Below are 25,565 nucleotides of genomic sequence, written 5' to 3'. Positions count from 1 at the left end.
AGTTTAGCCCCTCATATTAGTTAACGTACAATAAAATAGCTAACTAATGAATCAAAACAAGATGTTAGCAGGAGTTTTGGTGGAAAGTTTAAATGACTCTGTTTTTGGCAGTCATATCAAACTTTTCCTTTTAACTGAGAAAAATAAATATTAATCTCTCTTATTAAACAATGGCACAAAGGGGATGCTTTTTTCTTCATCAAGCGGCAAGGAAACACTTCAGTGATCGTGTGGGTGTCAAAAGAGAAAGAAAGTTAATTGTTAAACTCCTCTTCACAATAATACATTAAAATGATCTTTAACTAATTGCCTAAAACGCTTCTATACTTTTACTATACTTACTTATACTAAGATATAGTACTTATACTAAGATATATGACTATATATACCACCATCAGCGTTTCAGATTATCTAATACAAGATTTAAATTGGAAAAACAAGTAATACATTTTTTTCTATTTGGTATTTAAGTGGCATTTTTATTTGATTTAAATTTTTATGAGGAAATGTATTCAGGCAAACAAAGACAGTCCCGGGGTCCTTGAGTCCTGCCTGACGCCATCAAGCCTCTCTCGGTCTTCTGTGGGGAAAACGTGGGGCTACCTCATTTACTGTGTGCTGTTGATTTCTCATCAAAATAAGATCAGTAAGTTTTGTCACCACGCGGTCGCGTTAGCTGTAGTTACTGAATAATTTCAGTCGACTCTATGTGTTTGTTTCTCCGCGAAAACTTTTGAGAATCACTCAGAAGAGTTAGCAGTTTAGCCTCCAGTGCTAACACACTGTATCAAGAGCATCAGCCAGGCTAGCAGTGCTAACTGTACTTAGGGCTGCTTTATCGTTGTTTAGATATCCGTTTCTAAATGAACGCTTGGAAACAAAATAAGATTATCTGGGTTAACGTTTATTAACACTTTCTTTTTCCCAGTCGTCTGTGTTGTGCTTCAGCGTTGACAGGGCCACTTTACATCTGTCATGTTTGTGTCCTCAGAGATAACTGGACCACCTGAGACCCACTCAGCTTGGCAAGGATGGAGTACATGCAGGCTCCTGCCTCGAGCAGCCAGGGGAACATGTAAGTGCAGCCCTTTAGCACTGTGTGAGTTTTAACAGCAAAGATCGTTCTCCAGACTGTGGATAGCATCTCTGCCTCTAACTATAAAACCTATATTTCCTTTAAGAGTGGCGTTAAACTACCAATAGGAGGCAAGGACACAGGATATACTGGACGATATTTGGCTTGCTAACGATCAGCAGGCAGGATAATCAACTACATAGCAGCAGCAGCCTGTATTTATCTGTTGAGTCATAAAGTTTTCTGCTCGACCATGGTAACATTTCAATGTAAATATCTTTAAGAACTATTAACGATAAAAGCTTGAAATTTTCCTTGGCATCCCATACCATTAAAGTGAACCAGAATCTGTGATTTGGGGATAAAGAAATATGCATTTCTTTAACAAAGTTATTTTCTCACTTATAATTTGAGTGCCATCTGGAAACTACAGGCTTTTGTTCTATTCAGGTTAGACATCTAATGATATTATTCTTTATGTAGTACAACTTGTAATATTTACTCAATCAGCAGGAAATGGAATGAAAAAGAATTTTCTTCTTTCAAGTGTCTATTACTCAAGTGGATTTGGCCCCCCAGCATATGCAAAGTGTATACATTCAGGGTGGTTTGAAATGTTGGGCTTCCAGCATTTTTGAGCCCTCATAACATTGTAATGTTATAACATCATAAGTACAATCGATAGACACATGAAAAATTTAGGGCTGGACACATGTAAGCTCTGTTTGAAAACTGCAAGCAAATCAACCAAAAATATTTGTATATTATATTTGTATATATTTGTTTTAGTAATCAACTTTGAGCAGCAGTATAATCATGGCTTCAATAGCAAAACTGCACCAGTGGTCATGTTTGTAATGTAACGTAATGGGAAGAAGCACTGGTGCTCTGGATGTTTGATCTGCTTTGTTATAATTCACTGGAAAAAAAAATCAAAAAGTGCATTTTTGGTTAACTTTCAGGGGTAATATCACTACATGGCATAGGTGGCTGGTCAAAGTTGTAGCATAAGAAATTTCTTTTCTTTTCTTTTTTTTTTTTTAAACCAACATTTTTAAATCAAGCTTATCAGTTATACATAATTTCTTCCGTTAGTTATTGTACAAAAAACAAAACAAAACAGATTCTGATGGAGTCATGTGGGGGACAATGATTGTTTTTTTTTTTGTTTTCTTTCATTAAATCATCCATAAAGCACAACCGCAGTAAAATAAAATATACCATCTTTTCAGTGGGTGTGTTGCCGATTTGGACCAAAAGTTCCTAATTAAGAGCCCTGTTGACAAACTTGGTTCAAATCCTTTTCCACTGATCCAGTGCTATTAGCCAATCTCGAATCAGTTCTACATGTTTTAACCAAATAAAACTGGTTACCAGTGCCATAAAGCTGACACCAGTAGGACACCACAGAATTTCTGGTATCAGTAACTATGTGAGGGGTTACCAAAAGAAATTCCCTAATGATTAGCAGCCCACAGATTCTGATAACTATCATCTTGTTCTCATGTAAATTACATCTGCTCTTAAAGCTTCAGAACACTTGGATCTCAAACCTGTCAAAAAGTGGGAAAGTTTTCAGAAGGTAGCATTTCTCTGTCCCGGCACATCACTAGTGGAATACAGGTCATGGAGCAGTCTTTGTTAAGACTTAAGATTGAAATAATTAATATTTTATTTATTATTCAAATAATAGGCTTGATCTGAATACATGTCCCTAGGCTGTAAAGGGGCTGCAGCTGTCCTCCGTCCAATATAACAACTAGCAGTAGCTTTTGATTTTAAATTGATTATGGCACACTGTAAGTGTAATTTTGCCAGAACCACTGAGATGAATTATGTCATCAAGTAAAGTGAACATCGTGACTGTTTATTTTCAGAAAATGTTCAAGTGATGAGAAAAATATGGGAAAAGCACGACAACATAAGCTGCGACCTGCTTTGTAAAATCTCCCATTGTATTGTACATGCTGTCTTTAGTGAAGAGGCTGAAACATTTTATATATCATCAACAAAAGGGTCTGAAACAACTCATCATTTATTCGTATTTCATTGACTTTGGCGTCTCTCCCCTCCAGCCTCTGCTGTACCTGTGGTGTCCCCATTCCTCCTAACCCAGCCAACATGTGTGTGGCCTGCCTGCGCACTCAGGTAGACATCTCAGAGGGAATCCCCAAGCAAGTCACAGTGCATTTCTGCAAGCAGTGTGAACGGTGCGTTTCATGCGTTTAATAACAAACACATAACAGTTGTATTTGTTTTGTACACTGTAATGCACCCATTATATCACCGTTTCTCTTTAGAAGGCGTTTACAGGTGAAATGTAGCAGTCAGAAAGGTGTGTTTTTATTTAAATGTATTTCCTCTTTTACGCAGGTACTTGCAGCCTCCAGCGACCTGGGTACAGTGTGCTCTGGAGTCCAGGGAGCTGCTGGCTCTTTGCTTGAAAAAACTAAAGAGCTCTATGTCTAAAGTAAGCCTCTTTCTTACTCAGTGTCACTAAAGACGAATAGCATATTTCTACATAAGTGAAAGATTTCTAGAATAAATTAAATATAAGGGGGTGTCCAGTGCCAGTTTGTAATATGAGATTCACAAGCTGCTTGTTTCAGTCCTGCCTTTTTATTGAGCGCATTTACTTTTTGTTATGTTTTTGGGTTGTGTGTGGAGAGGGACCATCTTAGACATATGCAAGTTAAGAATTCATATCCTTAAGTATATATTACATTTTTAATGACAGTAAAGTTTAATCAAAACCTTAATGTTGTACTCTTAAAACCCTTCTAGTTTAATGCTTTCTGAGCAGGTACTCTGTGATACATTATTACATTACAGCATCCTTCCCATCTATCTCTTTTTTTATTATGATGTGCACCACGTTCACTATTGTACTTCTCAATACTCAGACAGTGCTCGCAGATCTAAAACATCTCTCTTCACAGGTGCGACTTATCGATGCTGGATTCGTGTGGACAGAGCCGCACTCCAAAAGGATTAAGATGAAACTGACCATCCAGAAAGAGGTTAGAAAACAGGGGGACATTTCTATGTGTGGGAAAATTATATTTGTAATTAGCGATATGAGATGGGCAAGGTGTTTTTTGTCCAGAAAGTTTAAAACAAAACCTTTAATTTTTTTAAAAATCTTACGAATATTCATAAAAGTGGTGACAAGTTGTAGGACGTGCATCCACTACAAAGTGACCCTGAGGTTGTTTTATCAGAAGAACAAGCGATCTGTCTGTTCTTGACAGAGTTAAGTGAGAGTAGCGAGCCTCGCCATTGGCTGTCATTGCATCTCCTTGACCTTTAGTGAGAACCTGAGCCTTGTGCTTCTTTTGTTTGTGCAGTTGGAGGGTCTTTATAATTCTGCCTGCAGTTCTGCCTGTTCACATAAAAATTCAAGCATAACAATTCAAATATGCTCTCCCTGAACAGCTTGTTTAATGAATTTCAGCCACAAGTTTTTGTCATCGTTTCCCATGGAGTTGGAGCATATGGTGTGACTTGTTGTTGTCTTCTCCAGGTGATGAATGGCGCCATCCTACAACAGGTGTTTGTGGTTGAGTTTGTCATCCAGTCCCAGATGTGTGACGACTGCCACCGTGTGGAGGCCAAAGACTTTTGGAAGGCCGTCGTTCAAGTTCGTCAGAAGGTAGATACCTGTGGTCTTACACTCTAATAAGTACAAACTATTTTCCCATTCTGGCTGTTTTCAACCTTTTTAAAAGCACTTTTAAATAAACCATGAACCATTTTATCAGTTATTGAAGTGGATGGTGAATGGTTATATTTCAGCACATTTGTAAAATTGGTTGTCATAGTAAAGTGTTAAAAAGTAAAGCTTGTGGTCAAAGCTGAAAAATGTGTGCAAAGCCTCTTTTTCCACTAACACTGACTCGACTTTAGATGTCAAATTTCATTCAGAAGAGTAATGTTTACTTTTTACGGTTTTTTGGGTCATTGACTGTTTCTCTTTCTATATATAGCGCTGTTAGTGTCTCATATAAACATACAAACATAGCTCTCTGAGTCTTTGTTGGGAAATACAACTCAAGACACTCTGTACTGATGTACTGAACTGATCTACACTGAACTTTACTGCTGCAGAGACCGTAGACTAGCAGTTCAGTGATTAATAAATAGTTATGTTACTATGAAGCTAAGCTATGTTATTATATAACTCAGCCACTTCATAATAAAAGCCAGTCACTGAAAAAGCTTTTGCTCTGTAGCTGCATGACAGAAAAGGCTCAGCAGATCGTAGATGCATGAAATAAACAGCTTGCTCAGACGTGGAAAAAACCCAGCTGTATTGAATGCCATTAAGTTGAGTGTTCGCAGGCAAATGCAAAGCTACTTATCGAGGTTTGTGCTGTTTAAAGGGATGAGTATGAATTTCTCTGTGATGAAGATTTCTCTTTTGTCCATCAGACTGTACACAAAAAGACTTTCTACTATTTGGAGCAGCTAATCCTGAAGCATAAACTCCACCAGAATACCCTCAACATTAAAGAAATACATGGTAGGTCAATGATCTATGATTATGTGCACAGTGCTGTGTACACCAATAGAATTCTATAATAATGTTCCAGGTTCCTAAGAATGAGAGAGAACCTGATAAACACAAACGATAAATGAATTGGCTGTCTATTATAGAGCTCTTTCAAAAATATTTATGGCCACTAAGATTAATACATTTATCTTTTCATCATCTCTGTCTGCTCCTCTTCTTCATCTGCCACCTCCACCGCTGTTCTCTCCTCCCTCATCTCCACCTCATCCTCTTTCTCCTCAGCTGAAGCCTCATCTCCTGAACTAAAGTCAGAGCTCTTACCTGAGAGAATGTGCATAAAAATGCTGCTTTATTCCCAGTTTATATTGTCAGCAGATTAAATGTGCAGACCTCCCATTTCTAACAATAAGCTGGCTGTAACGGAAGCAGCTGGTTAAAAGATAATGTTATGGACGCTAACCTTAGGTTCGAGTGTCCTAAAAATCTCACTTTCCCTATGATAAACAGTTGATTTATATTCTTGCATCTTATGAAAGTTTATACGCCAATTGCCCGAGTCTGACGGCATTAGATCTACTTCAGTAACAGCGGCTAACACCAACAAAAACGGCAGCTCTTACTGACAGAAATGTTCGGGATAGCCGCAGCATACTTCAGCTAAACTGTCATCAGTTAGAGATGAGCTTCGCTGGCTCGATCGACTCGTATCAGACTCCTTCGACGACGTTCTACAGCGTCGTCAAGAGTAAATAGACACGGACGCTTCACATCAGGCATGTTGACAGCTGACATAAACAGTGGACTGAGAGTCTAGATTTACTACTGATGAATGCCACACAGACTGGCTGAGGTGAATGAGGGGAAAAAACTGAAAATATTACAAATATTTAATTGACACTTGTTTCTTTTTAATGTGCAAATATTGTTTAAATATATTAAAGTGTTGTGTGTGCAATAATGTGTTTATACACAGGCAGTAGTGGAAACCTGCCAGCCTGCCGCGGCTGTTATGGGGTGCCGAGGGTTAAAGGGGAAATGCCTCATCTCTGCTGTGGGGACTTTTACCCAAATTGCACTGCAAAGTGGGAAACTTGCCCTAGTTGTCACCAGCGGAACTAATGTGGGTTAGAGTGAAGGAGAACATAATGATGTGTCGAGTGTTAATTACCTCTTCCCGTACCAGACAGCCAGTCATGCATGCATATCACTGGCACCAGTAACTCCATGCAGCTGTCCTCGCGTGGGCCTCTCAGGGGCACACGTTGTACATCTAATCAGTGCGCTCTAATCAGAGCGGGCGTTCCTTACCAGCTGCCTGCAGAGCAAGCTTGTTTCTTACCCTACTTATGGATGCTAAGTGCTACTTCATACATACTTATATGCGCAGAGGCTCACATGCTGTGCATTGAGTGACATCTCAGCAGCAGTCCTCTGTATTCTTGGATGGGACTGTTAAGCAGAATTTTGGCCCGATGGGGTTGTTTAAATCATCTCCATGTCTCGGCGGGACTTGAAAGCTTTAAGGTTACATGTGGCTGCCATATTTTTCTTTCCTCTTCATCTGCTCTGTGGTATGTGCCGTTTTCATGCATATGTTCTTTGGCGTGGGGATGACCTGCGAAGCATGCCTGTGATAAATATATCTGTGAAGTGTATTTGATGGTATTGCTTTTTCTCGCAGAGGGCATTGATTTCTACTATGGCTCCAAGCAGCACGCTCAGAAGATGGTGGACTTCTTGCAGTGCACCGTGCCCTGCAGGTAAACATTGCTTCAGTCCATGCCTCTGAAAACGCACAGCACGACCTTCACAGCGTTCAGTGATGACGTCTGTCAGGAGTCAGAATTTGTATGTAGAAGTGGAGATGATTAGCTAGCAGGTGTTAGCAAAATGTAGCCTGTCGGTAATAAATCTGAATCGGAAGAGAATGTAACCCATTATAAAGAAAAGGAATATATTAAAGTCTTTAATTAATTTGAAACAGCGTACAAGTGTTGTTTCTGCATGGCAGAAACCGTTTATATAATCATAATCTACACAGGATGTTTCCTTTCCATGTGTGCACAACATCTTAGTGCTTTTAGGCACTTTTGTTGTACCATTTGTCCAACCGACACTTAACGAGCTCACGTGTGTTGGTGAATGTTTTAATATTACTAATAAAAATGAATACTTTCTTTTTAACTTTAAAGGTCAAAGGCATCTCAGCGCCTCATCTCTCATGACATCCACTCAAACACATACAACTACAAGAGCACCTTCTCCATGGAGATCGTACCGGTCTGCAAGGTATCCAGCAAACAGTTGCATTTATATTTGGAACTTATTTTAGTTGAATCTAGGTTTTATCCCATGATTCACTGTTAGCAGTGAGATACACCCGACTGTCCTCGTCACTCCTACGGCCTACACATTAGACATATTTCTGTCAGTTTATAAAAAGGATTGAATTTGTGTTTAATGGTGACAGGTTAGATTAAACTGGAAAACAGTGACATTAAAATTAAGGTGGGGATTAATTGATCCCTGTCAGGTGTCATTTTCAGTAGTTGATTGGCAGGCCACTACAGTTCAATGCTTTAATATCATGACATATACTGGGTTTGTTAACACCTCATATTTCAGTACTTGGGGGTCCATGGAGGGACACTTGTTTTCTTAAATGAAAACGTCAAGTCCTTTTTTTGAGTAAACAAGCTGTTCTGCACAAGTTCAAAGCCTTTTTACTCCACGTGACCTTAGTTTGACCCCCAGTTTTCTGGTTGTCTGGTTGCCAGGACAACGTCGTGTGCCTTTCACCTCGGCTGGCGCAGAGCCTGGGGAACATGGGTCAAGTCTGCGTGTGCATCCGTGTCACCAGCACCATCCATCTGATCGACCCCCGCACCCTGCAGAGTGAGTACGGAGGAGTTTTGACACGTTTAGCTGACTCTGCAGCTCACCTGGCTAATTGTAGAAGCATTTCTCACGTATTTGTGTTGGCTTGCAGTCAGCAGAGATGTAGTTTAAGTTGGGGATAAGTGCAGTAAATAATTGTCATCCTTTAAAAAGAAAAAAAAAAGTGTAATACAACCTAACAGCAAGTAGCTTTTGAGCTCGAACCTTCTGGCCGGGCCGGCCTTTCTTGTGTGGAGTTTAGATGTTGTAGCTGTGCTTGTGTGGCTGCTTTTTGTGTGCTCTGGCCTCCTGTGACAGTCCTAAAACACACATAACACACGTGACTCTATCCACCCTTCTCATCTCCTTGAATTGGACAAACTGCGTCCAATTCAAATGAATATTTTTTTAAAACAGTTTCATGTCTTAAAAAATACTTGTATTTCATTTTTGTTATTATTATTATTTTTTGTTTGTTTAAGTGCCCATGCCTATTTTGAATTCCTATGAATGATCTCATAGTAAACACAATTAGCTTCACTCTTTGCCCCATAAAGACAACATTTGGCGGCCTCCCCTGGGCCTTAATGACAAGTTTGACACATCAGTATATAATACATAAAGATATGGTGGTTTCAGGGTTTTTCCATGGGTAACTTCTACTAATTTCTGATGCACATGTAGTCATTTTGTTCTAGAAGCATCTCTGAAATATGACAGAAACCACTCAGTTCAGAAAAGAGCATTAGTGGCCTTTTAGTGTTAAGCTGCAGATATTCAACAGAAAATTGTTCACTAATTTATTTGTAATTAACAGTAGCAGTTTTGTGTTATGAGACGTTTAGCAGCACATTTTATGTTTACATTTTACAAACTGTTTGACAGCTGATGGCTCAAAAATAATGGACATTTTAATTAACAATGGAATTCATTCATTAGATTTAAATATGTCTTCCAATTTCTTTAAGTCTGTTACCAATGGTTATTAGCATTGTTGAAAAAGGCTGCTGATTTTAGCACTTAATACATTTGACCAGAAACTAAAATTGTAATTGCATAAGAAGGCGATCATCACAGTCGACTAGCTGAATATTTAAATATTCATCTGAGTAGTTTCTCATTATATGACTTTGATAAACCAGTTGTTGCGACTGTGCACTCTGTTTAGCCTCTTTCAGTATCTGCACTTTTAGAAACATTACCACAGGTTGGTTATTTTTCACTCTTGTATTGTTCATAACACCAAAAGTATTTCCTGCATTACCGAGAGTCGCTGCTTGGTCGACACCCTTCTAAACCGCACTAGACTGACCCCAGTTTGGTGACCACATGTTCCACGCAGTCATTTTACTCGGCTGCTTCTCTCTTCTCCAGTCACAGCACGATATTAGACGTGCTCCCAGAGAGCAAAACATATTTCAGATTGCATTATTTATTCTATCAAAGCCAAGTTATCTGATTTAGGGGGACTTATTACCAATACAAGCACGGAGACAATTAGTGATGGGTTGCTTCCTCTGCGTGTGGCGTAATCGCTCGTTTTGTGAGAGGCTGGATGGTCCTCCACATCTTGAAGCAGCACACACGTTTTTAATTACTCTTCAAAGAGCAGGCTATATTTGGAGCAGAAAGTTTTTTAGCTGGTTGAAAAGCACAAACAGCCTCAAGGCTGTCGAGCAGATTCAGCGGCACAAGGCAATTAACTCATGTATCAGAAGTATCTGTTTCTGTTTTTCTGCTTGTACAGTTTGGTTGCAGTATAGACAGGAAGACAATCTTCCTGCCTAGTTTGTTTAGAGTACGAACAGAAAGAAAAAGCACTTAAAAAAATAAATCAGACTTGGAATATTTTTAATACTCTGCTTAGAAAAATTAAAGGAAGATTTAGAAAACACGCTGGATATCTATACTGATATAGGCTGGGTAATTTGTTAGGATTGAAAGGCTCAACTTGCCACATCTTTTCACGGAAAAGAAATTAATCTACCGACAGTGGGCTGAATTCAAATACAGCCCAAAAATCTAAGTGAAAAGGACGTGGCAGGCTAGTCCATTTTACTGAAATTTCATTACAGCAAATCCAAATGGTGCTCAGTAGTTTGTGTTGCCTCCATGTGGTTGTGCTTGATGATGGATGGTGTCCTTGGGGATCTCCTCCCACATCTGGACCAGGGCATCACTGAGCTCCTGGACAGTCTCAGGTGCAACCTGTCAGAAGGACTGAAACATATGTCCCAGAGGTGTTCTGTTTGATTTATGTCAGGCGAGCATGGGCGGGGGGGGCGGCAGGCAGGCAGTGATATCAGTTCCTTGCATGAGCTGGTTTCAAACTGTCATCACATGTGGCCGGCCATTGTCGAGCACCAGGAGGTGCCCAGGAACCGCTGCACACAGCAGGGTTTGACAGGGGGTTCAAGGATTTCTTCCCAGTTTGGCAGTCAGGTTGCTGCTGCCTCGCGTGTAGAGGTCTGTGCACCGCTCGATGGATGTGTCGCGCCTCGGACCTACCTGTGTAACCTCTGTAGGGTCCAAATTTTGCCTTATATTGGGTCAAAATCCCAGAACTTTAACTGACTTGATGCTATACTGAGATTTAAAAGTGTTATTTTCATATTTTTTGAGTAGTGTATCTATTTTTTCCAAAAAAATTTATTTAAATATCCGGAAAGTTAAGTGTGTGGGGATTTTTTTGTTTTGTTTTTAAATTAATTACTCTAAATAATCAAAAGTATCTTTCTAGTTGCCGAGGTGGACGGGAGCACATACTGGCGTAACCCCTTCAACGGTCTCTTCAACCCAAGCCAGCTGGAGGAGTTCATAGTCATGGACACTGAGATCATCAGAGACCAGAAGCTGGGAGCTGGAGCTGGCATGAGGTCCAACAAAGTAAGGGCGCGTGTGTGTTGGTGCAGAACAGATTGCATTATGGGGGAACATTGCTCTTCCCTTAGAGGTAAAATCAATAGCAAACCATTACATTATCCCTGAACCTGTATGCTGGATTCGAGCCAAATCGACACAAACAGTCAGGAGTGTTTCTTTTGAGGCGAGTGCGGTGTGTAGTTTCCCGTCGCTCTTTTGCGTCTTTGTGTGTGTGTGTGTGTGTGTGTGTGTGTGTGTGTGTTGCATTATTATTGATGCACCTGAATGAGCAAACTTGGACGAAAGAACAGGAGTAATGTTGTTTGATTGCTTAAACATTTTGGATTTTCCCTTCCCTCTTTGTGTTTGTGTGTATACAGCACACCCTGGCTGAGGTGTGGGTTCAGAAAACATCAGAGATGAATACCAGTCAGCAGTATCACTGCCGTACATTCCTGGGCCACCTTCTCAATATTGGAGACCTGGTGCTGGGGTACGTACGCAGAACAGTCAGATAACAATGAATAAATAAAAGTAATAATAAATAATGGTCAGTGTGTTTACACGTAATAGTTAATTTTCTTCTTATCTTGTAGGTTTGACTTTGCCAATTCCAACATCAATGATGAGTACCTTAATAAGATGAACCCTCACCATGTTCCTGATGTGGTAAGGCTCACCTGCACTTCAGCGGACACGATTTGTTGACTTGATTAACACTGACCTCTAGTGGCAAACTAAAACGCTGCATGCAGTTCTGAAAGTTCATCCCTTCGTTAAATCGCATAGGAACAAAAATGCCGTGTGTGGTTAAATTTGAGCATTTGTACATTCAAAGGTGCTGATCAAGAAGAGCTACGACCGCAGCAGGAGAGTGAAGCGCAGGAACTGGAAACTGCAGGAGATGGCCAGAGACCGTGAAGGCATGGACACGGATGATGAGAGGTAAGACTGTTCAGCTCATTGAGATGAATGATGTATGGCTTACAAGCATTGTCCTCTAAGCCGTCTTGGGAATGTTTTGGTTTTTTTTGTTTTTAAGCTAAGATTAAAGACTTAAAAGTTAAAAAAGCACTTTTGTTTGGGACTGTGTTCAGATGTTTATACAGTGGTTTTTGTGTTTGTTTGGTTTTTTTTGTATTCCTGTCGTCCTCCCTTCACTCCCAGCCGATCGTGGCTCCCCTCCCTGACCCTGGTTCTGCCAGAGATTTTCCTTCCCACTGTCGCTTAGTGCTCCCACATAGGGGTCATCTAATTGTTGGAGTTTTCCTTCCATTATTGTAGGGTCAACCTGAAGTTGTATAGTTTTCACTCAAAAAAAAAAAAAAAATCATACAAGTCAGGTTTATTGGTGTGAATGATTTGTTTCAACCAATATAGCGCTGTAGCTCACTGATGTGTGTTTTTGGACAATAGTGGAGGCGTAACAGATGAATGAACTGCTTCAGACTCAGATACACAGAAAATACTTCTTAAAATGATTCATTATTAGTTTTAAGCTTTTCATAGAATTTCGAAACATATTGACTGACACAATTGCCAAGTGGATTGCAACAAACTGCAGACCTATTAATATCGTTGAGGACACGCGCTTTACATAGCTGTGGGAGCTATGAGAGAGAGTGGATAAATGTTTACAGTTTTTTTGTTAACATGAATGTTCAATAAACATGTTAAGTGTGTATATTTTTATATTTATATTATTTATATATTTTTTTTCTCGAGTCCGTTTGCTCACGCAAAATGAAATGCGATTAATATAGAATAAAAATGAATGATATTTAATCGTGATTAATCAAAATTAATCCACGGTAACCCTGTGACGAATCAGATTAAACATTTTAATTGTTTGACAGCACTAATATATATATATATATATATATATATATATATATATATATATATATATATATATATATATATATATATATATATATATATATATATATATATTTGTGTATACTTACCTATTAGTATATAGTTTGTTTGTTTTTTTTAAAGTTGTATTTCACAGGAGAGAACCTGTGCTAAAAGATTGAAGAAAACTCTTCAAATTCTCTTTGAATTTAAGCATACATTCTTTGTGTTTATTTTGCATTTACTTCATTATATTGCATAAATGTCTGTTACAAGCTTAAATATAAAGTTGAAAAATGTAATTGCAACCAGGCTATTGATCAAGTAATTGTAATTAATCGCGATTAATTACAGAAAATTGTGAGATTAGTTAATTTTTTTTAATCTTTTGACAGGACTAAATATTATGCATTAATATTCAGGTGAATAAAAAATATCTAATCAAAAAAATTAGCATAAATTTGAAACACCTTGGAAATATCCCTTAAACAAGAGCCCTCAGAGGGCACAACTCTCCCAGAGGTAAAAGGCTATACTAAAACTTTTATGTTTTACGATGTCAAGTCACGCTGGCGTCAGCCTGTTATGGTCTCATTGTGACATCGAAGGGCGTTGTGTAGAAAACATAAAAAGTGTCTCTTATAGCTCGCTCCCTTTGATATGATATATTACTCAATATGGTTTCTTGACATTTTTTTCCCCCCCAAGGTCAACTTTACTTTGGAGCTAGCAATGAAGGTCAAATGCTTAGCCAACCTAGGTACTCGTGTCCCCGAAGGCCTAGTATATTATTGTGAAGTTTTAGATGATCCATAAAAATTGTGCCTAATATAAAGTTTTAAGCTGTTTTTTCAACTTTAACATTTTCTATGACCTCGACCCAATTTTTCACCAAAATTAAGTCGGCTTGAGCTATCAACGCACAAAATGTGAAAATTACACGTTAAAAACTGGTCGATAGAGTGCTAACAATCAGAACTGATTACATACTTTGAGGTAAGATTAAATAACCAAAGGGTCTTATTATCATTTTAAGATTAAAGCCGTTACTTCCAGCACGCACGTCTCTGGTGGTCTTTTGCTATCTGTAAAGTAACCAGACTGGTTTTGCTCTCAACTAACTTTTCTGTCTTCAGGCAATATCAGGACTTCCTGGAGGACCTGGAGGAAGATGAGGCACTGAGGAAGAACGTCAATATCTTCAGAGGTGAGCAGCTGATGACCCCAGCACAGACTTACTCCCGCAGCAGCATCACGAGAGAGATTTCAGAGCCTTTGTTTAGGTTTCTATTGTCAGGTTACGGCTCATTTACCGTCAACGGCTGCTTGCGGTTCTGATGGAAGTTGTGTCACACGTTCATTACAGATGATGCATGAGGCACTTAATGAGCAGATGCTGATTTTTCAATTTCAGATGCGTCAAAGATCCCGGTGGAGAGCGACACTGATGATGACGGAGCACCACGCGTTTCCCTGGCGGAGATGCTGGAGGAGCTGAGTCTAACGGACGCCACAGGAGGAGAGGGTGCCGACATGATGACGGACTAAGCAGACGGCGTTCTGACATTGTGACGCCGACAGCCGATTTATCAAATAAAGGCCCGTTTACAATACAACGGTGCAATTGCACACCGGATTTAGAACTGTCTGCAAATTGGGGACTGTTTCAAACACGGACAGATGATATGTTGGAGCAAACAAATCCAGTGGTGTACTGGTTTATGATGGTTAAAACGTACCAACTGTGAGTCATAATGGCACTCAGTCATATGAAACCTATGATAATTTATCTCCACGCTCTCTCAGTGGACTTTTATCCAAACTGGGTCTTCAGATTCACATTTTCCTGTCTTTATATGATCCTCTTTGTCATATCAGAATAATATGAAAATGAAGCAGTTACAGCTTCTTTATCGAAATAAATCCTTACCCACACATTTTCTGCTGGTTTAGAGGCTCTTGTTGTGAAGTGCTTTGCTTTATTCATCCACCAGAGGGAGCTTTGTGCTAGGAAGATATGGGAAGTAACTCATTTAAATGAGGCTGGCAGCAAGCTGAGCAAAGTCTGTTAATGGTGTAATTTGGCTACTGTGGGCAAAATGCAAATGCTGTCCAGCTGCAACACCTTCAGCCAGCGAGCGTACAGTCTTTGTGAGGCGAGCTAATTTAAAAACGAAAGTGTAAAAATGGGCATTCTTCCCCTCTCTGTTTGAAGCCTGTCACACCAGCATGTGCTTTAAATGCAATACATGTAAGTCAGCACTTATTTGTGCCTTCACAGTTCATTCAAATCATGCTGTCAAGTCTATGCTTAACCCATTGTGCCACTGTGTTCCTCACAATTCCTCACTAATAGTGCTCAACCTGATCTGGTCTAGAGAAAAAAAAAAAAGCCAAGGCCTCCAATCACAGGGTTCATTCTTCTAAACCCAGGAATAAAATACAAACATTGCACATGCCAACATTTTCCAGTGATGTGAAAAACATGTCGCTTGATAATGATGTTTTTTTCAGATCTGAAGTGATGGGGAAACCATTTTGGACCATAATGGCACATTTATGACTAGCTCCTAGCTCCTGCTTACTCAAAAGGTGCAAAAATGTAAAGATCCAAACAAATTTTGGATTTCACTTACCAGAAATGCTCTTCAGAACAATTTTTCTCACATGAACGCTCAAATTTGAGGCTTTTGGACCAGTAAAAATTCAAGACTTTCACATTTTTGGATTATGTTGCTTGATATTCTGATAATATGCAGGATAATATAGCAATGTATTATAATAAATGTCTGGCTTGTGGGATTTCAAATGTAAATATATAAACACGGTGACAAAATCCTTAAATATGAAAGTAAATCAGTTGTTTAGAAGCAATAAATGAAGTAGAACTATAAAAACTTGGAAAGTATTTAAGGGGGGGGAAATAACTCTATTAAATCTGATTTCTTTCTTTTTTTATGTGAATGCATTAAAGCAAACCATACTGGAACTGTGGTTAAACATGCCACCATGTTTTCTGGAACAGTTCAGCCCGCCACTAGCAAGCTTTATGTAATATAAAACACCAGAGGAATGTGTATCACAGGGTGTGTTAGTTTCACATTTTGACTCAGGGAGGGGAGGGGGCAGCTCTTGTTTTTCACAAACCTGAGCAGGTTGTTAACGGTAATCAGATCTACTTGGGAAAACGAATGAAGCGAATCCCCCCTGCTCTTTCTCTCTCTTTTGTGTGTTGGCCTGATTCACCTGTAGTTTCCCTGTTTACAGACTACAAAGTCCCTAAAGGCTAAAGATTGTGGATGTCCGATTTGAATAATGATTTCCCCAGTGCTTGTCGCAGGCAGCAGCAGCAGCAGTCGGTGGTTTCACTGCTCTTACAGCTCCTTTACAAACATGTGTCCGGTGTGAAGAAGCGCCTTCATGAGCTGTGCCTGACATTTCAGACCAGCATCCTTCATCCTGACGCTAACTGCGGGCTTGACGGTGCATCCATGCGTCACCGGTGCGCTACCCGTGTTTACACATCAATAATGCAGTATAAGAAGTGAGCTGGTCAGCAAAGCTCACAGTTAGGAGATAAGATTTCTCAGCTGTATGTGTGCTTACAGAAAGACACCGTGCCCTGTGTGTGTATGAGAGAGAGTTTCTTCCACAGGCGTGTCTGAGCTCCCTTGGTTGTCCCACAGCTGTATGCAGGCTATGAATCCATAGACTGAAATGATCAAGTCCAGAAGGAGATGTGAGGACTCCTGATTACATTTGTTTTCAAAACACTTTGGAGAATGTTTAAGGCTGCATTCCCAGACGATCCCAGAAACACTCCGTGTGAGTTGCAAAATATAATTAAAGAGGCATTAGGTGTTGTAGCCTGTTATTACTTCATCTAGTCTTATCACGGAGAAGGGGATGAAGAGGAGGAGGCTGGTTTGGAAATGCTTTGTGAGCTGCATTCAGCTGAACGTGCTTCTTGCCGTTCAGTGTATGATCTCATGTCGCTTTAAAATTTTGTTTCCTCTAATGACATGCAAACTACAGCATGCCGGGGTTGCGGTACACCAGTGTGGTCTCTGCTTGTTTTTCCATTTTCCATCCTCCTCCTGCTGCTCCGGCTGCTGCTGCTGGTGGTGCTTGATTGCTCGCTGCTGTCTACGTCAGAGGTGGCGCAGTGTCGGGCTGCAGCAGCATGGTGGGACAGAGGCGATGCGACACCGACTGAACAAAGTTTAAAGATGCCGCACAAAGCAGCAGGACACCACACATGGCTGGGATAGAGGTCCGGCCCAGTCAACGCCTCTCCCCCGTGCCTCTTCTGCAAGGACTGTTTTCTTTTTCTCTGCGTAAACAAACACCGGCCTATGCATCGCATCTCTCGGACTCCACCTGCGTGATCTGCGAGCCAGGTGAGTCGCGAGTCTAAGCACGGGTAGTGGGTGTGGTGTCATGTGTGTACCACATATAGGCTGGTGGTGAACTGGTGAAGCAGCTTTTTGGTGTACACAAAGCAGCGGAGCAGCAGCGGCGGCAGGGGGACTCCACTGGTCTCATAATCTCCACTGGTCTCGAAGGAATCTCACGTCGGCTGCCGAGGTGAGTGACGGCACAGGCTGAAGTAATGGCTCAAGAGCTAATAAGCGCACACGCCTTCTAATATATAGTCTATACACATGTATTCAAATCTAAATTAAGTAATCATTGCTGTGGGTTGATAACTAACTCTAGTTTCACTTGTTTATGTCATTTGGGCACAATTTATAACTTTTGCGCAAATCCTTGCAGGTTTCTGGGTCAAACTTGGCATTTTAAGCAAGGCACCATCCTAACACTAATGAAAAAAGAAAGATAACTATCACAGGAAACTACCTCGTGGAGGCTTCAGGACAACAGTCCTGCAGTTATTAGACCCCTTTTTGTAACAAGGAAAGTTAATTTGATTGCACACGGTTGATGATAGCGGGTCTGTACTGGGAAGGAAACGTTGTTTTTCATATTCTAATAAATTGCGCGACATTTAGAAGAGTGCACCTGCACCTGTAACGCACCTGCTGGCCCCACCCCTACCTGTCTAGAAGGATCTATCACTGCCTGCCACCGCTTCAGCGTATATCATTTATCATATTTGATAAGACGTTTTATTCTGATAACATCACGGTCTTGGTTTTAAATCTAAAAAGTTATTTTTGTCCATAAATTCAGCTCGTTGGTCTGTGATGCGGCTTCTACTTTATGCTTCTTATTATTTCATAATTGTCAAAGATAGATGCAGTAGATGAATGTAAAGTATAAAATATGTGTAGCTGTGTAACAGTAAAAATTGCACCACCAATGTTATTTCCAGCTTATGAGTACTTAAGACATTTTCTGTTGAGCCTTGTATTTTTTTTCTACTACTACTACTTCTGCAGGATGAACTTCAAGAACTTGAGGGAGTACCTGGCTTGGTTGTACTACCAATACCTGCTCATCACCGGCATCTATGTCCTGGAGCCGTGGGAAAAATCCATCTTCAACTCCATCCTCTTCTCTGCCATCGCCATGGTCGTCTACACCTCATACGTCTTTGTACCCATCCACGTGCGCCTGGCGCTGGAGTTTTTCTTAGGCATCTTTGGCGGCCAGCCGGAGAGCACCATGGCACTCATGACCTAAAAGAAACAAAACAAAACATGAAGGTAAAGAGACAGAAAATGTGTGGATGAGCATGAATCTGTCAACATATTTTCTTATAACTCAACTCCTTAGATTCTAGAGCACCTTGAGCCAGGCTCGCCCTAAACCACGGCAATCAGCCACCTCCGCGAATCACGACTGAAAACATGAAGATCTTAATGGAACGATGTGGAAATCAGAGCCTTACTATCTTCTTTACATCCCAAACCCTCCAGCCTTACCCCATGGTATTAGACAGGCAGCAGAACAGTGCTTTCACACATGTCCTGTGAGATGTCTTATGATATGTTGTTTATCCTTATTGATTTTTTTGTTTGTTTTTGTTTTTTGTTGTGTTTATCACCATATGTCCTGTGTGAGTGCATACCACATATGTGTTTTGTATGATAGGGTCATATATGGGCAGTAGATTTGCATGCTCATCTCACTACGAAACACTACTAGACTTGTTTTGCTTTTATTGCCTTTTAAGCTCCAGACTCACTATTTACAAAAAAGCGGACTGATCATTTTATAGTGTCTGAATCCAGTCTGTAAAATTTATGTCTGGCATTCTCAATTTACAGCTCACTACAGAGCAAACTGTCACGTTTCAAGTGTTACACAGTGAGAGGCGACTACGTGAGTTCGAGATGATTTTAGACACAGCCCAAATTTCCTTCAGAGCCGTGGAAGGCATTGTGGGACTTAATGCAACAGGTAAACTAAACTTGCAATGCAACATCAGTGACGTTTCCATTTTAAGTGTGTGTATGTTTGTTTATTTGATGTATCTGTGATGCCATGTTATCTCGTGCACTCACTCTAGGTGGTTAATCTGTAGTTTTGCATCAGAACCACTATCACTGGGTTTTGTTTTTCTTTTGTTTTGGTGTTTGTTTGTTTTTAGTTGCCTTTATGAGCTGTAATACTGACTGGCAGGGCACATTACACATTTCACGTAGATGTCATTTATCTTAAGAGAGAGGACTGATAATAAGCCCAACCTATGCAATGAGTCTTAAAACGTTCGTGTTAAGACTCTGTTAAACAGATTTTCCCAGTCAGCGTGAGTAATATTAAACCAAAATAACAGAAGAGATACGTGCCGAGCCCTGCTTTATCTCTAGTTTATTAACTGTTGGCATTTCTGGTAGGTGTGCTCAGCTCTGAGCATGAGCAAATATTGATATAACACACCTTTGTGTTTTAGGCTTGGCTTTGGTAATTACGTAACTCTACTTCACAAACCCCTGAAATCAAAGAAGAACTGTTTGATGTTTCATGCAGAATGCAAAGATACTATGGGCAAATTAACCCAAACGAAAAACAATGATATGGCTGACCAAAGTCTTCCTTATCTATAGTTGATCTATAGATAGAAAGTGAGTTTTAGTGTGTCTGGTAGCTGCGATGAGCATTGTGCTTTGGATCATTTTTAGCTATTTGTGCTTTGGGTGAGGGGCTCACTGGTTATAGTTCAAGCATAAGTAACAATGAGTTAATTTTATTTATATGGATTTATATATTTATATACACTGGTAAATGCTTGGCTGGTTACAATGTCAATTACCAAATTTTTCTGATTATTTATATCTGTGTTCTCTTGTGGCCATACTTTTATTATTTGCTCTGTTTCTCTGCCTTAAAGTGCTTTTTATATTGTTGTATCATTTCACTTTGGATAAACATTTGCTGAAGTCTCAGACATTTCCAGCTCAGACAATGATGCGTTCTCTGAAAAATCTTTATTTTTTTTTCACTGTGCACAAAATGAATGTTTTATTTATACATGATGGTGACACATCGCTCCAGTAATCAGAAAATAAAAATGCATCTGAAGATTCTTGGACAACTCTTCTCATTCTGTGTGGTTATTTATACATATTTATAGTTTTAAATGCAATTTAAATATTGTGGTCAGAAGTTTATGTATATTCATCAGCATGAATGTCACTGTAATTTTGGGCTCATAATGAATTCTTCGAACAGTTATCTTTCCGGAATAAAATGATTGTACAGCACACATCTTTAGTGACTTTAAAAAACAAGAATCCACATGGAGTCAAATATACTTACAGGCTCAAATATATACATATACTCACATATAAATCTTTTACTAAGTGGCGCTGAAGCTCCTATAATGTCTTTCAACTTGACAAAGCCAAGGCTTAATAACTTCTACTTAGTGAAGGTAGGAAATTTTTAGGATGTTCAGAAATGCTCTAGGAACAACTTAGTCTCAAACCAGCCTTCACTGAAAACTTCTGGAAAACCAGCAACTCTGTCCACAGTGAACTGAGTTTTACACTCCCTGCTCCAAAATGAAAACTATTTATTTTGTGTTTTATTTATTTATTTATAAATAAATAAAACACCATAAAGTTCTATAGAACTTTGCAGCTGCCTGCATGGAAAAGCCAAAAGCCATCTGAAGCAAACGTCAATGTTCCGACGGGACAGCTATTGAGCTATTTGTCCACATGACTGGGTATGTTTGGAGGAGTAAAGAACTCTGTACCAACTGTGAAGCATGGTGGTGGTAGCATCATGCTCTGGGATTGTTTTGCTGCCAGTGGTACTGGTACCATACTTGCCAACCTTGACACCTCAGAGTTAGGGAGACATTCAAAAACAAATACATAGACATATACAACAATCTTGAATTTTACAGTGTTCATTTATTTAAAATTATTTATTTAAAGTAAGTTAAATGTCACTGTTATTACTGTCCCCGAGCCGGGGCTGTCCAAATTCAGAGGCTGCATCCACCTGAGGACCAGGCCTTCGTGGTCTAAGTGGGCCGGGTCCTCCGAAAGCGGGGTAGGCAGCCAAACCGATTTACTCAGGAACAAATAAAACACGGAAAAAAGTCAAACAATAAAATTTTTAAGTTATCTAAGTGACTTATATATCATGTTTTGAGTAGCGAAGAGTGTGGGGGTTTGAAAACGATGTGCCGGGAGTTCGCTGTTCTCGTCAGCTCAGATATTTGAAGTTTACACAGCTACATTCTCGCCTGAAAATATGCTTAAAAAATATGCGACCGTGGCTCAGGGGGTTGGGAAGCGCATCTGTAACTGGAAGGTCGCCGGTTCGATGCCCGGGCTCTCTGTCCTGGTCGTTGTGTCCTTAGGCAAGACACTTTACCCTACTGGTGTTGGACAGAGGGGCCGATGGCGCGATATGGCAGCCTCGTTTCTGTCAGTCTGTCCCAAGGCAGCTGTGGCTACAACTGTGTGTGAATGAATAGTGGCATTGTAAAGGAACAATTAGGTGCCTTGAAAAGCGCTATATATAAATCCATTATTATTATTGTTGGAAACTGGAATTGGCTGGGCAATGCTATGAATTCTGGGATATGGTTTTTCATTTTTGTTGTCCAGGTGGAAAATCAGGAGACATTCAGGAGAATGATGGCTACAGGAGATTTTCGGGAGGGGCATTGAAATTCGGGATTCTCCCGGAAAATCGGGAGGGTTTGCATGTATGACTGGTACATTGCACAAAGTGATGGAACATGAAGAAGGAGGACTACCTCAAAGCTTCACCTCAGATCCACATGTAGATGTTTGAAACTTGGATACAGTTGGGTGTTCCAAGAGGACAATGAGCCAAAACACATCAAAGAGCTCCACAGCACTCTCTTTTCATATATAATTCAAAATACCTTTTCTCATGCGATGGTTAAATGCCAACGTGTTTCAGCACACAAGCCTTCATCGGGGAGTGAAGCAGAGGGCATGAACTAACTGAACAGTGAAAAACTCCACCAACAGGGGAAGTGTTCAAAAACTCAGACAGATGCCAGAGTCCAAAAACATACCATCAAGCATTTACCAAATTCAATCAAAGACGAGACAAGAAATAGACCACACAATGATATCAACCTCAGATAACATCCATCTTCAAAGGCAATTAAGTTTAAAGAAGAAAAGTTTATAAAAATAAAAGAAATAAAACTCATATAAGCGAGGATATCTAGTGAGCTGTATAAATCCATAACTGATTTTATAAAGTACAGGCTAACATTGAGTTTCTGGAATGATCTTCCCAAATCACCATCCTCAACCCTCCTAAAAATTTGTGGACTAAACTCATAAGCCGGGGTATCTGGAAACCAACCATTCTGAATAAACTCTACCTATTCTTAAAAGGAGACTAGTCAAATATCCAAATAGTAGTTAAGCTTGTTGATGGCCACCATCAAGTTTGAGTTTGTCTGTATGTATTTGAGCCTGTGTGTAGTAGAAAAAATACAAAATATATTCAAACTTGGACACGCATTTCTTGTTTTTAAAGGTCTTTAAAGATATACGCTGTACAATCAACAGTCGACCCTGTAAAAAAGAAGAGTTCAAAGAAAACATTAAAGGCCACAAAATTACCACAACATTTTTTATGATGAGTCAGAATGAACTTCTGGCCACAACTGTATTTATTCACGTCAGTGGAGCAGAGCAGTTACTTTGAAATTAAAAAAAGGAAAAGAAAAGCCTACAGGAAGAACATTTGGACCCAACAGACCGTACCACATAAAACAAATTCAAACAATAACAGGCAAAGCCACCAAACCTGTTCTCTCTCAAAGGAGCAGGAATGAATGCCCTGGGCCATCCTTCAGACACTATATCCTGTCCGTTTCTCCAAAGCTCTAGTAACATCAAGCCTGCCACATTCACCATATTTGGGGCGTAATTTAACCCAGGACTTGTGGAAGAATGTGAGATGAATGGGGCTGAATACAAATATCACTGCACATTTCATCTGGAGAGCGGATGTCGGTTCTGGCAATTGTTTTGGTTATCAGTTAAGCAAGACCAGCAAGACCTCTAGGGTCTGCCAAGGTTTATGTGTTATAACCAAACACCTCCACCTTGTTCTGTTGGGGTTTTTTTTTTCCAGGATGTTGGAACAAAATAGCTGCAACACCATCAGCTGTTAACCTACAAACCCAAGCTCATCTAAAAGGATATGCTGAAAACCATTTTTACCTTTTGTCCCTTGCCCTTGGTGCTTTCTCTTCTGTGTTTTATTTTCTCTTCTCTCCTATGGAAAAATAAGGCCAAGCACTAAACACTGTTATGCCACCGTGTAAGGTTAGCTTCTGCCTAGGGGTCTTTGAAGACGTGTCCTCTGTTTACACTACCCTTGTTAATTTGAGTCCCATGGAGGACGAGGTTAGTGGTTATCTCCATAATGACAAGGTGTAAACAAGCTTTCTGTAGACTCAAGCTTTTTTTTTTGTCAAAGCTCTCTGAGAGGTGATGTATTGTTTCCATCGTGTGTGCACGTAGCCTGTGAGTGTGACATTCACTCACAGGCTACGTGAAAAATGAGAACTCCTAGCGACTGTTGAATGCAAAGACTGAGATGAGCATTAAAGTGAGAATAACACATGCATACATGCCAGTGCTGCCACCACCAACAGCACCAGCAGCAGCAGCAGGTTTCAGTTAACAAGGAAACCCCAGAAAGTATTCAAATATCAATATTACTTCCAACATTTGATAACACCTTGCACACTGAGTCACACATGCACACATTGAGACAGCCTCCTCCATTAAGTGTGTGCCATCACAACAAATGTCTCCATGGATATAATCTAAGACAGCTCGTTGGTTACAGCCTGTGACAGACATTGATGAGATACACAAAATACACACAATGTACTGCTTTGCATTGACCTTTTAATGACATCTGTTACACTTTATGTTAGACAGAAAGAGAATATGCACATTTTTCCTCCAATAAAAATGCCTTTCTATTCATTAGGAACAGAAACATTGTAACAAGCTGCATACCTCGGCATATGTAACCTATGGGTTACTTTCCAGTGCAGCTATTTGAATAGACAATGCAAACAGTTGTATTTCATTTGTTTGTCTTCCTGTGCAAAAATTAAGGACTTCTCCTTAAAGGATGGCAAATTGTTCCTTCAGTTTGTCACCACATATTCTTTAATGTAGGTCTTAAAGGTAAACAAGAACTTTGGAACAGCTTGTTCGTTAGCAATTAAATTTATTGCACCTTTATCATCCACTTCATTTTGTAGCTTTAATTTTAATCATGTGAAAGCATTCACAGTCGTCCTTGTCTGTAACCGTTTGTTTGTCAATCAGCAAAATTCAAAAGCCACCAAGCTGAATTTCAGGAAACTTGGTGGACAGGAATTGGGATCACTCTGAGAGTGCCCAACAGATCGAACTTTTTTTCCGGTTAACTCTCGAAGACTAAGCCTTGTGATTTACTGTGAAAACATTTTATAAAGTCACTTGTGCCAACATGTGCCGCCTACTATCAAAGAGGAAACAAGACAATAACCTGCGGTTATAATGTATTTTAGTGACATTCACTGAGATTGTTTTAAGGGAATATTGTTTGCTCACCTGGGTGTGTGTGTCTGGGTTTGTGTGTGTTGTCTCTACATTTATTGTTCTGTAGGGTTTTAGGTGGAGTCCTGGGTAAACATGCTCTGTGTAACTGGACTCTCTTGTAGCCTAATCATTCAGCTGTAATATCCAGGGCAGAAAAAAAATGACGTTTTTTTTTTGTTGTTCATAAAAATTAATTTGCCCATAAAAACAAAATCCTGAAACACTGTTATTTACCTTGCCAGCTTCTACACTCTCACTCCTCTCTTTTCTTTTTTAAAGACCTCATTTTTAATTTAATTTGTTTTTTTTAACACATTAGTGGTAAAATATTCATTCACAAAACAACATGCATGGATTT

At 39.8% G+C, this 25,565-nt stretch overlaps 2 protein-coding genes across 4 annotated transcripts; both read left to right on the top strand.

The window, feature by feature from the left end:
- Positions 1–539: 539 nt before the first annotated feature.
- Positions 540–15,848, top strand: nmd3 (NMD3 ribosome export adaptor). Its single transcript, XM_063493355.1, has 16 exons — positions 540–646; positions 992–1,075; positions 3,151–3,285; positions 3,449–3,545; positions 4,015–4,095; positions 4,599–4,727; positions 5,507–5,597; positions 7,270–7,348; positions 7,781–7,877; positions 8,366–8,483; positions 11,206–11,351; positions 11,708–11,820; positions 11,924–11,996; positions 12,166–12,272; positions 14,321–14,391; positions 14,599–15,848. The coding sequence occupies exons 2-16, from the start codon at positions 1,032–1,034 to the stop codon at positions 14,730–14,732; spliced, it is 1,515 nt and encodes a 504-aa protein (XP_063349425.1). The 5' UTR covers positions 540–646; positions 992–1,031; the 3' UTR covers positions 14,733–15,848.
- Positions 15,849–17,352: 1,504 nt separating this feature from the next.
- On the top strand, positions 17,353–20,635 carry sptssb (serine palmitoyltransferase, small subunit B). 3 transcript variants are annotated; one of them, XM_063493631.1, is made up of 3 exons: positions 17,353–17,771; positions 18,587–18,853; positions 18,924–20,635. In XM_063493631.1, exon 2 carries the CDS (start codon positions 18,588–18,590, stop codon positions 18,828–18,830), a length of 243 nt encoding a protein of 80 aa, XP_063349701.1. In that variant the 5' UTR covers positions 17,353–17,771; position 18,587; the 3' UTR covers positions 18,831–18,853; positions 18,924–20,635. The 3 variants fall into 3 exon arrangements, with proteins under 3 accessions (XP_063349701.1, XP_063349700.1, XP_063349698.1); XM_063493630.1 differs by having other exon boundaries at positions 17,353–17,584; positions 18,587–20,635; XM_063493628.1 differs by having other exon boundaries at positions 18,587–20,635.
- Positions 20,636–25,565: the final 4,930 nt, after the last annotated feature.

The sequence above is a fragment of the Pelmatolapia mariae genome, linkage group LG14 (genome assembly GCF_036321145.2).
Source record: "Pelmatolapia mariae isolate MD_Pm_ZW linkage group LG14, Pm_UMD_F_2, whole genome shotgun sequence".
NCBI classification, from domain to species: domain Eukaryota; kingdom Metazoa; phylum Chordata; class Actinopteri; order Cichliformes; family Cichlidae; genus Pelmatolapia; species Pelmatolapia mariae.
Note: the sequence above shows the minus strand (reverse complement) of the source record. Positions and strands in the feature narration are given on the sequence as shown.